The 14996-nt window shown below is 39.6% G+C and overlaps 2 protein-coding genes across 2 annotated transcripts in view; one reads left to right on the forward strand and one right to left on the reverse strand.

The window, feature by feature from the left end:
• Positions 1-156: 156 nt before the first annotated feature.
• On the forward strand, positions 157-1834 carry LOC135680523 (expansin-A16-like). The gene is made up of 2 exons (XM_065194495.1): positions 157-835; positions 961-1834. Exons 1-2 carry the CDS (start codon positions 321-323, stop codon positions 1268-1270), a joined length of 825 nt encoding a protein of 274 aa, XP_065050567.1. The 5' UTR covers positions 157-320; the 3' UTR covers positions 1271-1834.
• A 1373-nt stretch (positions 1835-3207) lies between these two features.
• LOC103993305 (cell division cycle protein 27 homolog B) overlaps positions 3208-14996 on the reverse strand; it is a 13612-nt gene continuing 1823 nt past the window's right edge. The window contains exons 4-16 of the mRNA XM_009413323.3: positions 14539-14585; positions 14074-14171; positions 13381-13679; positions 12369-12515; positions 11302-11536; positions 9742-9959; positions 9605-9670; positions 9011-9130; positions 7336-7412; positions 4885-5004; positions 4531-4750; positions 4034-4315; positions 3208-3652 (exon numbers count right to left, since the gene is read on the reverse strand). Coding sequence (XP_009411598.2) covers positions 3602-3652; positions 4034-4315; positions 4531-4750; positions 4885-5004; positions 7336-7412; positions 9011-9130; positions 9605-9670; positions 9742-9959; positions 11302-11536; positions 12369-12515; positions 13381-13679; positions 14074-14171; positions 14539-14585 — 1980 coding nt within the window. The 3' untranslated portion in view covers positions 3208-3601. The remainder of the gene's footprint in view (positions 3653-4033; positions 4316-4530; positions 4751-4884; positions 5005-7335; positions 7413-9010; positions 9131-9604; positions 9671-9741; positions 9960-11301; positions 11537-12368; positions 12516-13380; positions 13680-14073; positions 14172-14538; positions 14586-14996) is intronic.

A 14996-nucleotide genomic window follows, 5' to 3' on the forward strand; every position in this document is an offset into this window, starting at 1 on the left:
ACACGCTTCTTTTCGGACCCGTCCCTGCTTCCTCGTGTCCTCAAAAGAAGAGCCCAAACAAATCTCTTCAAAGAACAACTCAGTCTTGCTGATGAGTCGTATAATAAATTCATGGGATGGAGCGCGTGATGCTTGAATCGATGAACGATGTCTGCCTCCACAACATAAACTAAGTAACGGGATCATTACAATCCCAAAAGAAGCAGATAAAGCAACTCCTCCTTGTCTCCCCTTTCTTGCCCTCATCGCCCGTTTGCAGTCTTTGCTCGCCTTATACACTCCCCCCTAAAGCGCATCCTGCTCCCATCCCAAAGCAGACGATGGATTCCGTTCGCTTCCCCAGTCTCCTCCTCCTCTTCTTCTTCTTCTTCTTCTTCTTCTTCTTCTTCTTCTTCCGCTATTCGACGGTGGTGGCTGCAGCAGGCACCAGCAGCACTAGAAACGGCGACCAGGAGTGGCGGTCCGCTACAGCCACCTACACCAGAGGAACAGCCACCGCCACCGTTGCGGGGCAAGCGGGTGCTTGTGGCTTCGGAGAGCTCAGCGAGTCGGGCTACGGGTTTAACAGCGTCGGGGTGAGCAGCGCGCTGTTCGAGAGAGGCAGCGCCTGCGGCGGTTGCTTCGAGCTGCGGTGCGTCGACCACATCCTTTGGTGCCTCAACGGGAGCCCCTCCTTGGTGGTCACCGCCACCGACTTCTGCGCCCCCAACTACGGCCTGCCCGGCGACTACGGCGGGTGGTGCAATTACCCGAGAGAGCACTTCGAGATGTCGGAGTCCGCCTTCCTGCACATCGCAAAGACCACGGCCGACGTCATTCCCGTTCAATACCGAAGGTACTAACACCGCTCTCCTAATTGCTTCTGTCGCCATTGCTCCGATTCGTCTTCATTTCACTGTCATGGACTGTAGTCGATGATGACAGACAAGATGCCCGGTCGATTCCGTGACCTTTGTGCAGGGTGGAGTGCCACAGAAAGGGAGGGATGAGGTTCACCATGACAGGGAAGTCCTACTTCTACCAGGTGCTCATCACGAACGTGGGCTCCGACGGCGAGGTCGCAGCGGTGAAGGTGAAAGGGTCGAGGACGGGGTGGATACCGATGGGAAGAAACTGGGGGCAGAACTGGCAGTGCGACGCCGACCTGCGCGGCCAGCCGCTGTCGTTCGAGGTGACCAGCGGCCGCGGGAGGGCGACCACCTCCTACAACGTCGCCCCCTGGAACTGGCAATTCGGGCAGACATTTGAAGGGAAGCAGTTCCTGCCATAGATGAGGACGGCGCAGCTTCTCGGCATCGGCACAGATGAGGGGATCGTCGATGCATTCACTTGTTTATGTTACAGTGGGAGTTGGGCAGATGCATTCATTTGGACCGACAGAACTACGCAGATTTTCCTTTCATTGGGTAAGAATACCGCGCGCCGCCAGAGATGAAAATGCGTCCAAAACATGTAAATCGATGGAAGATCGTCCAACGGGCATCTTATTATTCATACCGGAGGTGAGTGCACCCGAATGCCAGAGAGACTCGCGTGACTGTCTGGTGAGCGTACCGCAACTTATTATTTCCGGTGATAAAGTCACGCGCGTGACCAGTCTCAAAAGTAAAGTACAGCGCCCGGTGTGCGTACCGCCTGCCGTTGGGGGGGGGGGGGGGCGAAGTGTACCAAAAAAAATTAAAAACCATTAAAAATCGTCAAATTTCAGGTTTCTTACGCTCAATGGCGGTGAGCGGACTCTAATTTGACAGTGTAACCGTTACCGGAGCGTCGACCACAGCCTCTTGGAGGCGGAGAACCTGAAGGCGGTTTCGCGCACAGTGTCAGTAGAGTCCGGTCACCGCCGTGAGCGTAAGAAACTTGAAATACGACGATTTTTAATCGTTTTTAATTTTTTTGGGACACTTCGTCCCCCCAACGGCAAGCGGTAAGCGCACCGCGAAGTGTGTGTATATATATACAATATTCTTATAAATCGATGATCATCATACACATTACGATTCCAAGTCGACACGGTTTCACAATTGCGGCAACGCTGCCGGGAATCTCATTCCTTCAAAGTAGATTTAGTAGGTCAAGAACCGGACTTTTAGGTTGAAGATTAGACACAGATATGACTCCAGCACGCATTTTGTGACTCCGACAAAGCTCTGTCTGCACGAGTTAATGGTGAAAAATGTGGGAAGGGGCGTTGGTTGATGCCGAAGAGGGAATGCTGGCTGGCTGGCTGGCTACCGCGTTCTCGATGACCGCTACCACCGCAACAGCATCGCTACGTCGCAGGAATCGAACTCATCGTAACGGTGATCGCGTGCACTCCTTTAAATATTTAGGTGAGCATACCGCGCGTCCTGTGAGAGAAAAAAAGCGTCGAAAGTATTTAAATAAGTCGAAAATCGTACGACGACCGTGTTCTTATTCTTACTGCCGGTGGCTGCACTAGAAAAGCCAGTGAGACACGGATGACCTGAGGTGAGCGTACTGCATCAAAAGATCCGGATACACCTTAGCTTGCTTACCGCTTGCCGTTGGATGGACGAAGAACTCCAAAAAAATAAAAAAACGATGGAAAATCGTCAAATATCAGTTGTCTTATGCTAAACTGCGGTGACCGGACACTAGTCGCCGGTGCATTCGAGGTGGAAGACCCCGAAACGCCGCAGTAGGCTTAGGGACGGCGTCCTTTTCCTTGTTCGTTTGGCATGATGCAAACTAAAAAGGGATGGATGGACCGTGAGTGCGTGCGTACGAATCATAATAAGGATGCTTCCCAAGCATCGACGACCATCACACCCATTAGCGTTCTAACCTGACGTGGTTTCACAGACATTGACGTCGACAAATTGTTACAACAATCAACTAGGGCGAATAATACGACGCCAGAAAACAAACCACTCCTGCATGCATTTTGCGAACCCAAACTTTGCCTTCGCTGGCAGGAGTCAACGGTGGAATTGAGGGGCGCCGGTTCATGGCGGAGAAGAAATACTACCAGTGTTTGCGATGACCGCTATAGCCTTTCCCGGTGCCACCAACTTTATCTTTCCTTTGGCCTCTGCTTCCTTCTCTCCCGCCACCATTACCATTGCCTGTTCTCGCTTCCGGTGTCACCCCATCTTCCTCAGGGTGGTAATGTTACCATGATGTGACGGCGAATGCTCATCAACAGGTGAAGCAGAAAAGGATGGCAGCGAAAGACAAGTTGAGTATCACAAGTAATCATGCCTCAGGACGAGGGAATAAAATTTCATGGAGTGAATGCCAGAGTCAAACAGTCAGGTATGGAACAAGCATATGGTTCGACGGCTCCTAATGCCCTAAAGATGACATTTCTTTCTTCTATCATCGAATAATCCTACAAGGACTCCAGGCTGCATTATCATGGCATTGCCTCTTTACATTGCAAACACTCTCAGTTACTCTAAATCTCTTGATCTTCTCAAGATATCTAAAGCTACAAAACTGAAGATTAGTGTTACAATCACGAAAGATCGCGTGCGCCTGAAACTTCAAGGTGGTCGATAAGTTTCTGGCTGGCTAACTCGAGAGCGCAAGCAGGGCCAAGCTACTACAACATGTTACTTTACACTTGCAAGTTAACCTAAAGGTTATCATCCATTTCGTCTGGTAGGTATAGCTTCTCCATTGCCGCCTGTCAAGTACAAATGGATGTTAGACATGGCAGTCGGAAAACATTGGTCGGCAGATACTCACAGCCATGGGACTCATCGCATTGCCAGCTTACCAAGAGTAACAGGAGACACCGATCCAAGGTATTTGAACTGGCAAGAACTAATATGAGCCTGTGTTCTGATTTAAATGACCGACGTAAAATTATGATGCACCTGAAAACCTATATCTGTATCTTTTTACATGAGAGACACATGTATTGGCTGATATCAAAATTAAAATGCATGGCCATAGCTACAGCAGAGCTGGGGTCAGATACACTACAGGATCCTATAACTACAGACTCTGTTTTACCCAAATCTGACAATTAATAATGACAAAAAATAAAGATTGGAATAAGTACCTTGATGGTGGCAACATCGGCTGCAGGAGGCTTCAAATCCAAGGCAAGACCAAAGTAGAACATTGCCTTCTCATGCATCTCAAGTCGCTTATAGATCTTGCCCATCAATGCATAAATACTGCTTTCATGAGGTGCACTCTCAGATAGTTGATCCAACTCCTTCAAAGCTTCATCGTACCTTTCGAGACTGACTAGTATGTTAGCTTTCTGGTACACAGGGAGTGGATTCTGCTTATCAGCAGATATAGCCTGTTCCATGATCTCCAGTGCTTCCTGATTTCTCTGGGTATCACTCGAAACAAAAAGCAGAATAAAATTAGAGAAAAATGAGATGCTGGCAGGAATAATAGATTTCTTATAAGTTGGACTGTGGTTCATAGAACATCTCAAGCTTGAGAAATCAGATCTAATGACAGAAGATAATCAACAACGAAGATAATATTGAAGGACATTTGTAACAGAAATTTGAATGCTCAATGTAGCAACAGAATTAAAACCTTTAGTGAGTGCAGTGCCATGCCAAGGTAGCACATAAGAACAGAAGAGCGAGGGTTTATATTATATGCTCTTCGGAGATGATGTTCGGCAAACTCAAACTTCTCCTGGCGGAGGTATACCACACCAAGTCCATACCAGGAATTGTAATGCCTGTCATCTGCTTGAAGTGCACTTTGGTAGCATTTTATTCCATTCTCAAAATCCTCCAAGGTGACATACCTGTTAATAACAAAAAATGGAAGCAATAAGAATTCCAAAGCATGCAAAAACAGAAATAGTGGCAATTGGCAACTTCAGCAAAGCCAAATGTCATGTATAATAAACAGGAAAACATGGGGAAACAAGGAGCATACTCATGGCCACAAAGTGTGTGAGCATATGCAAATCTTGGGTCTAGATGAACTGCACGCTGGAAATTTTTCAAAGCAGTTTCATGATCTTTCTGCAAGCTATAACAGTTGCCCAGTGCACACCTACAAAACAATTCCATAACACCTTTTATCCATCTGGAATTTAGCTGAAAATTTTAAGAAACAATGATACTTAAATGTCGAATTGTCATGTCAATAATGAAGCTGTGATTGCTACATAGGCCATTTTCTGCTATTTAAAGGATAAGCACATGACTTCTAGTTATTTTTCACCAAATATTCTCTGGGCTTCCTCTCCCTCCAGAGCACCAATGATCTGGATTGTGTTTAGTAGTTTCTTTTGGAGATCACCCACATGTTATTCTCTCAATGTAATCTCTCTAAAGGTTTAGTTACTGTAATGATCTCTTATTCTATTGGGCAACTTTATTTACAAAAGCTGTTTCTCTTATAACCAGTTTTTCTTATTTAATCTAAATCTTCTTCTCTAACAAATTAAGTGATCTACTGTATCACATGCACCATAAGATTTTATAGAACACCTTGTAAATTCATCTATTGCTAGAAACATATAACAACAAGATTTTCACAAAATTTTATGTTACAATAGCCACTTCGGCAAGTTATATGTGCTTTAACCAACACTCATCCCCGGATCACAAAAGGAGATACAACAAACATCCCAAGAATTTAGCCAAGTAAAGGTTTCTTCAGACTCTATTATAGTCATTGTATTTTTTATATTCACATCCCTCTTACAAATCCTTAAGCTCTGTGACCTTCCCCTTTGGTCCCATCTCACAGAATTTAAAGAATTCTCTTGAAGAATCTCTTTGCACCTTTTTTAATGTAATTGGTTATCAATGTCCAAGTGGCAATCAGGCCATTTTTCCTTCAATTTTCAAACCCTTCAACTTTCATGTGATTTTATCCATCTTTTAAATTCAACCGGTTCACTCTAACACTATCCTTTTTTATACTTTTCTCTTCTGCCATCTCGTAAATATATCCAGTGCCATCAAATTATGTTACGTAGTAAAACTTCATCATCATATAATTGTACAATTTTTGCATGGAAATCAGTATCCTTCCAACCAAGGAATTCAATTTTGTCTAGTTCGATTCACACCAATTGGAATTTACCAGTCCTTGCTCAAATAGACACATGGACCACCGCCATTTCGAGCAGTCCAGTTAGACCTAATTTAAAAAAAAACACTTTAAAACTGATACAATTAGGGGTCATGAACCATTATACATTTGCCACCGCTACCACCCGCCGCCACCTACCTCCCCATCGCCAACGAGCCCTCTTCTTTATAGGTGTGCCACTGACGCCACCTGCTGCCACCTACCTCCCACCATCCACTGTGTGCCACAAACATTTGGTAGGCTTCCTCCTCTTCCTCGACTGCCTCCTCTTGTTCCTCTACCGCCTTATTCTTCCTTACTCTTTGTACTCCATCTTCCTCCACACTCTCCTCTTTTACCTCCTCTTCTCCCTTCCTCTTTTCCTTCTTCCTCTTTGGTACATATCGGTGTACCATGTGTTGATACATTGGCATTGGCAGTACGCACCGGTTCGGTATGGGACTGGTATGAGTGTCCAGTATGAGAATGTGTTCCTTGCTCCTAATGTCACAATCTTCCCCATACATGTGACATGATGTTCATTTTTTACAATAAATAATGATAATTATACAACAAAAAGAACCAATAGATACCAAATTCATCTCTTTTTCATCCATTTCCATGTCTTTTTATGAATTTTCATGTCTATAACTTCATGTTTTCCATGAGTCATTAATGTTCCCTCTATTTGTTTTTGCTAAAATCTCTGGCAAGAATATTTTGCCTATCAGATATTCTTTGAATGATTCCACCCAGATCTTACAAAAATCTTGCTTGATAATAAAAATCCTTTAGAGAAGCGAATCTTCTAAAACATTCTTTGACACTTAACTCTATCGATTATTTGGATCAATTGTCTTTATTTTTCGAGAAAATACTTATGACATCTTTTTCCAAACAAGATTTAATCATTTAGATGAAAAAACAATGGATAATCAAACAGTACGAAGCTGAGGTAAATAGATTCATTACCATAATAGTCATGTGACATAATGAATTATGTTCTAGAATTAATGCTTGAAGAAATCTTTTACAGTATCTTGTCCGTGCAGAACAATTCACTTAAACTTTTGTTACTGTACCAGTTTCTGGCTATAGAGACAGAACATTAGATTTTCCTATCAGTTTACAAAAGACAGGCTCACAGATGAAATTGCCTCAAGACAGCAGAACGGTTCCTAATACTATCCAAACCAATGGAAGTCATTCCAACATGTTCAACAGAACATCAAACTAGAATAAGAATTCATCTAAAATGCATTACTCAATACAACTACACAATTTGGAGCATTAAATGCATACCATGCTTGAGGAGACAATCGATCAACTGATATAAGCTCTTGAGCAAGGTAACTCAATTTCATTTCTTCCTTCAAATGCTACAAAAAGGAATATTTATAACAGTCAAATTATCTTAGAACACCTTGTCTTCTATGCATATGTACTATTTTTCTAGCATGTGCATTGAAAGGAATATGTTTCCACCTCATTAAACTATATAGAGAACAAGGCAGATTCACTTATACAAATCCTAACTATTTCAGAGGACAAATGAAGCAATCAAAGCAGAAACCCATTGGGAATAAGTGGGCAACTCTTTATACACCCCAATCATAAAAGTTGGAAGTTGGAACCAAGGATATCTGTGCATAAAATGAATAAAACGACCATCATATACAAGCATCCGCAAATGCACTAAAGAACTAAATAAGTACAACGACACAATCTATTTTTTTCTCATATACAATAGCACAAGCAAATGACACTGGCAACATTGGTTTTATCAGCACTGTCAAAAGTGCTAAACATTGTTATAAAGTGGAAAGGTTCTCATTGAACAGCACACCGTATGTTCTTTGCTGCACAGCACACCATGTGTTCTCCCAAGGTGAATTATGAGGGGAATTGAAGTGAGTTTAAGAAGTATATCTAGTTTATATCCTCCTCTTATCTCTCCCCTAATTATCCTACCTTTTATTTTCCACTGCCTTAAAGCTCCAAAACCGTAGATACCCTATACTTTCTGTTGACTATACATAATCCACCAAAATCCCAAACTAATGAAAACCTGATGGTATCAGATTTGCAAAGCATGGGAACGCATGGATCGATCTCAATGATCAAATAACACCAACGAAGAATTCTCTCCTCAAGATAAGTATGTGTTTGAACAGCATTGCTTGTTTTGTATACTGTCAAAATAGTCTATTTGTGAATCGAGTGTATTTCATCAAATCCTCCACTCGGTCAAAGAATTGGCAACACAAAAAATTTCATAACTGACACTTAATTAAATTAGTTAAAGTCGTTTACTATCAAATCCAATATGTACCTTAAAAAGTTTGACATTTTGAAATTGGAGGTTTGGAACTCTAGATTTTTCTTTAAATGTGGTCCATTAACTTGCTAAAAATTGGTAATCCAAATTCTTACACTTTCAAATACCAAAAATGCTACTGCCGGTTGAAAAATCAAGAAAGCCAATAAGAACTAAGGGTTGGTAATGACCCAATCTGTTTATCTTGATCCACTATCATCAATTCTTTTTGTATCAAGAGCCAAGTTTATCTTCGTTGCTGTACGTGATCCAAATCAGAACAAGATTGATTAAGACAAAACTCTTGACATATAGTGTACAAGAGCAAGGTTAAAAAAATCAAAAATTACACTGATCAACTATCAATTACAAATCTCATGTAATGACTAGACATTTTCGAACTCCCAGATGCCTCCATGAATTTCATGAAACAGTCCCAGAATCTTTCAGTTAGATCCCCACAACGTACATATCTTTCAATCATGATTCTGAAGATGTATGAAGTCATTGTCGGAAAGCGACAGAATAAGAAATCAACGAAGCAAAATGGCTGAACAACTAGATGCCCCAAATGTAGCCATTCAAAATTTCAACAGAGAAGATAAAACATAAAAAGTATTCAATAGTTATAAAAGCTTTCCATTACTAAACCTGACTTACATAAAGGACAGTGGAATAAGTATCCATTCCCTCTAAAGTACACGGTGATACCCGGCGTGCCAATTCAAAAAAGTGATCTGCCTCAAAATAATCCACCAGCTCAAAATGAGCTCTCCCAACCTGCATCCTCAAATGTGTAAGTGATCATATAAGAAGAAATGAATTAGCTTATAATGCAGAGGTGCAGATAATTTTAATAAAATTTACAATTAGATTCCTGCACAATGAACTAAGACTAGTTGTAGATCACAACAACTTTGCCATTCATAAGTTCAATTGTTTTCCCATGCTTGTAAGATGGTATAGAAACTTCATAACTAAGGTAGAATAGAAAAATTAAGCACCGTAAGGCCAGATCTATTAACTTCTTTGTCAACTATGGCGAACACATGCCAATTCCCTTTAGTCCTGAATCAGAAGATATCTGATTCCATTTTTATGGATCCAGGTATCAATACAAGTACGTTCATGAAGATTTTAAAATCACAAATGATATGCAATTAGACCTTCCACAAGAATGTGATATCAACTTCATAATGCAACTACAAGGATTGAACAAAGAACCGAGCAAGACATTATATCAAAGAAAAGCACCTGGGATAGCACCCATCCAGTATTGAATTGCTTTTGCGAAAGTTTAAGGTAAACTTCCAACGCCTCCTGCTCAAATCAAAAGAATTACTTGGTAATTCGATAAAGGATTTGTTTTTCTGCAACATACTCTGGCATACCTGGCATCTATATAAACAGGAAAGCCTGTAGCCTTCTCCAAAAATCCTCAAGAGGCCCAATAACTCCTGAGTACCACTCATCAATCTCGAGTCGTGTGCTAAATCTCCAGTTGCCTTACCTTGCTCAAGGCACCTACCATCAGCTGACATTGATATTGAAGAGGAAGTTGTTGCCATATTCTCTGTCCGGGAGTCATCAAAAATCTCAGGCCTTCTCCCTAAAAAAAGTTGTTATAGTAATATAATATTTCAAGATCAGCCTCAACTTCAGAAGAAGATGCAGAGGAGAATGATAGCATGAAACAAGCATGGTTCAAGAACATTTAAAGATCAAAAGAAAACTTCTATTCATGCCATTAAAGTTGAGATTACAAGAAAACTTATATTCCAAGGCATTTGAAGGCAAGAGAAAAACTAGGCAAGTTAAATGACACTATTCCATTTGTATGGACAAAACATAAAAAATGAGGAAATCAAGTTTCATTTGAAGTAAGTGAAAAATAAAACTTAAAGTGTGATCTCAATTGGCAATTTTGGTTCTACAGAAATGTTTACATTTAGAACAGGAAGCATCATAAACTATGATTTCTGGCAAGGAAAGAGTATACTTGAAGCTTCTTACTCAAGAAATATGAGACAAGTCTGAAACATTTTCATAAGCATGTACAAATTACTATATATTATTTACCATTATGGAAAACCAAAAAAGTAACATCTGAGGAGATAAAGATGTCTAAATTCTACTACAGAAACTCCCCATGAAGTTCAGGTATAGATAAGGGGATCATATATCTTGAAAGTACAGCACATAAAGTAAAATTGTATAGCAATGAATAATTGATTATTGTCCTACAGATGAGTTAGATTCGGATATAAAATAATCATAACTTTACTTATCATAAAATTGTATGAAAAAGTAAGGCAAGAGAAGAAAAGGAAGCTATAGAAGTACGAGAAGATGAAAATAGGTTGAAACAATAGGCCGTTATGGTGTCCCTGAAATGTTCCCTTAGATTAAAATAAAAATTTTACAAGATGGTAGCAAAGCAGACATTCCTTGTAGATCCAAAAGTTTTACACTTAATATACAACATATACAAAATTCACCGAGTGTGGAGATGGCTATGTCCAAAGCATATTTATAGATGCATTGATTAGATGAGATGGGTACAATCAGATAATGGTGCAAACAGAGGGGAGGAAAAGCTAAGAAAAATAAAAAGAAAATTGACAGTTTTAGTTTAACAGGTGATATCACCCTCATTTCCTAGGCCCCAGATCAGCAACAGCGTCATACAACGGGCCACCTTTTAAAGGCAACGTTGATGCCAATGAAAATTACTAGTAAAAGAAGATCCATGTAGATGACAGTAAATAGTCAGGACCCCTTGTTGATGTGGTCAAGGATTTAGATGTTCCACAAATTCTTCTGAATTAAACAATTTAGTCTACCATCATCAACAACAAAATCATAGCAGAGTCAATACATAATATCTTAAAAAAGTTCTATGTGACAGGCACTAAAAAAGGTTTGGCATCTGAGTTGGGTTTGGACAGCACCTTCTTCAAAACTTTCTGCAATCCATGATTGTCCCTTCTTAAATGTCAATGAACGTGAGGAAGCTAAATTTGCTTTTGCAGAGGAAGATGAAGAAAGTCCTCCAAGGAATTTAGCGGAATGATTACTTCCATTTCCTCCTACTTGTGGCGCATTTGAATTTGCAATAATTGATGCCTCTGCTGAGAGTCTTGTACTTCGGCGAGGCCCTGAATCAGAGAACAATCTCCCTGAAACCTGAAAGGTGTTTCTCAGTTAAGTAGATAATTGATAAGTTTTTGATGTAACAGAAGGACCAGCATAATAAGTAAGATGGTCATATTAAAAAATGAATAATGATCAGCAAAAGGAGGAAATTTAACATGGTGTGCTAATCAGCATACATTCCAACCATGAATTCTGACTGAAAACACAGAAGAAATATGAAAACAAAGGTAATCTAGCTGGCATCATGAGTAAAAACAAATTACTAGATTGCACCAAATTAAACCATTAGTTTGCTTCCAACAATGAAAAATGGAAATGCACAAACTATAGAAAGCCACATAATAAATTTCAAAGGACAGAGGGAGATGGTGTAAATGAACATGTGATGGGTGGTGCTACAAAAGTCTACAGGTCAAAAGCTAGATAGAGAAACAACACGATCCCAATTGAAAAAGCTAAGAAAATAAAACTCATGGACCAAGCAGAATAATCTGAAGAAAGAAAATCTTAGTTGAGCAAATTTTTACCTCCAATAACACAAGCAAGTCACAGATAATTCATATAAGTGGCAAATAAATGGCTAGCCGATATGCACAAAAGAACAGTTTCATATGTCTATGACAACTTTATTCGTATATCTTCTGCAGACCTTTTTGACTAGTTCACAGAATTGAACACCACCAGACAACAATCAAGATTTCAGAAAAAAAGAAGAATCATGTGCTCCACAAAAATTGATTGGAATGATCATCAACTGTTCAAGACAGAGTGATGAGTGAATGATATCCTTATTCATGCACTTCAAGCAGAATAGAGAGAGAACTCAGTGAGCCAACAAGGCAAAGCAGAAAGCAGCAGTAACCTTTCGTAGTTTTCCTTCATCCATGAACTTCCTCCTTGGTGCTTGAACTGCTAGATTTAAATTCGATTTCATAGAGCCATCGCTGCTGGCTGCATTCAAGAAGACTTGTGCATTTCTACATAGAGGTGGAGGAGCTACTCCAGAGAGCTGTTGAACAAGTAACAAGTTCAGTTTAACTTCCACACGACCACATAAGCTTAAATCAACTATGATAAGAAAAAACACTAGAGTCAAATAGATCAAGCCTCTTGATCAGTTTCCTCCAAGAAAATATCAATAGCAGGAAATTTAAAAAAAAAAAAACACTACATCAGGGACTCCCTTTTAATTTTTTTTCTTTTTTTGTGAAGATAGTATTCCAACTCTAATCATTCAATTAAAAATGAAAACCTTCAAGAGTTCAAGTACCAGGCATTACTACACAACAACTACCCTGTAGTCTCAGACTCTCAGTAATCCCAAAACTTCTGACAGTTTATAAAATATCATATTTACTAATCACCTTTGAACCAAACTGTCATTTGTGTTACCTACTTACCCTTGCTTATGGTCTTCCCTCTAAACCATTAACAAAATCCTTATTGTAAAGCTCCTTTCATAGCTCCAAAATCTTCTATTTTGAAAGTTTAACCATAAGGCAATCATCTGTTGTTTCACCGTTATTTTGACAGTACTCCAATCTTGTTCTACCAGTGGCTTAGATTTCTCAGTCAACCACAAAATGGATATTATGTCGGAATCTAAAAGGGCCCACCAGCAATGAACTCGATTACATAATAATACATCCTCTGTTGAATATGGACACTGGTGTAATTTTCCTAAAAGTCAGAATCCTTAGTAGCTTAGTAATCTTGCTGAAGTGCTGCACTGGCACATTAAAATAGAGCATCCTCATGAATCAAGTATTTTTAAGCCAAATCTGCTTTATCAAATTCAATGTATAAAAAATCATCTGGATTGTTTCATTCAGTTAACCCAGTAGAAAGCATTTATTCAATGAGATAGTATCCACCTGTGTTGCTGCTGGAGAAGGAGTATTAAACTGTGACAAATTTGAAGTCCCACTATTGGTGGTCTGCACTTTTGCAAATACTACACCCTGCTGAAGAGTGGATATCTCTCTTGTACTGTTAGCAAGAAATTGCTTTGATTGTCTAGGAATTGAATCCACTGAATTCACTGCTGCACTAGGAGGCAGGCTACAGTACTCGCTGCCAGTGCTCGAGTTATGTGAACTTGAGTCAGAAAAATGTTGTTGTATGCGCTGGGCAGATACATCATTGAAGTATTCATTTGATTCTTCCACAGCACCTAAAAACAAATGAAAAAAAAGTTCTCAAAATTAATATTGCAATATCTAAGGCTAATTAATGATTATTTGAGAAACAAAATATATGAATTCATTAATTATGCCCGCCAAAGTACCACATTGCTACCACCAACATTAAAAACCTCAAAGCCAATCCATACATGTAAAATAGGTTAATGCCATTAAGCAGGGATCAATGTTGTTGCCTATTCAATATTTGGATGCATTGAAGTTTATCGGCGGCATCATGAACTCTATGCAACGAAATCCAAGTCCGGATCTTCATTTTTCTCCAGATATTATGAAAGGATAACCAAAAGTTTACAACTGATCCACATTCAGAAATCATTGCAGATTCAGACAGCAAAAAATTGCTTGCATGACAAGTGCACTAACCCAGAGCACACAGTTCCTCGTATGCAGCCCACAGAAGAGGATCTATAGCCAAAGCTTGCGTAAAATGATCGATGGCATATGCTCTCCTGCCTGTGAATCTACAGAGATAAAAAGTATTGAGATCAACTTAAGCATAAAAGGTAATTAAACTTAACAAAGATATTAAAAAAAGGCAACCACTTGAAAAAACTCGATATATACTTTGGTAGAACAACAGAAATCCAATTTACTAATTGAAAAAATATATACATTGAGATGAAATTGAGCAATAGAACAATTGTTCCATCATTAGATGATAAAGCATCCAGATAAAATTCTCATTGTTTCAGCTAAAACTTCTTAAAGATGTCCACCATAACAAGAAATTACCAATTATTGTGTCCCTAAATATAAGCAGAAACAAGTTGACCTAGTAAAATACCAACAGTCGCAAGTTAACACTGAGAGTATAAAGAATTTAGCAACCTATAGATGAGCCCAAGAAGGTAATGACCAGCTGCTCCATTTGGGACCTGTAGAGAATAAGCGAAAAGATAACTTAATTTCTTCCAACGCAGAGCAAATTTGCATAGAGGTATGTACACGAGAAGAAATATAGTGTTCAGGAGTTTCAGCTTACAAAACCAGTAGTCAATCAAATAAGTGAAAACATTTATATTTTTTTTATGCTTCATACATGAATATGATCAAGCAGTATAAGTTTAAATGAATGACAATCAAAAGAAGAACCGAAGTACTGAGTCTGATAAGTTCTTCTGCAAGAGCCTTAACAGTTTGATCTCTTGTGCAAGCTAATACACAGAAAGGAAGAGAAGAGAGCATGTCAGACATCACCAACTCTGTAACTTAAGCATTAAAAAGCTTGTTATCCATGGATCCAAATCTTGAATTAATGTCAACTGAGTACCATGTTATAACAGCAA

Source organism: Musa acuminata, chromosome BXJ1-1, assembly GCF_036884655.1.
Source record: "Musa acuminata AAA Group cultivar baxijiao chromosome BXJ1-1, Cavendish_Baxijiao_AAA, whole genome shotgun sequence".
Lineage (NCBI taxonomy): Eukaryota > Viridiplantae > Streptophyta > Magnoliopsida > Zingiberales > Musaceae > Musa > Musa acuminata.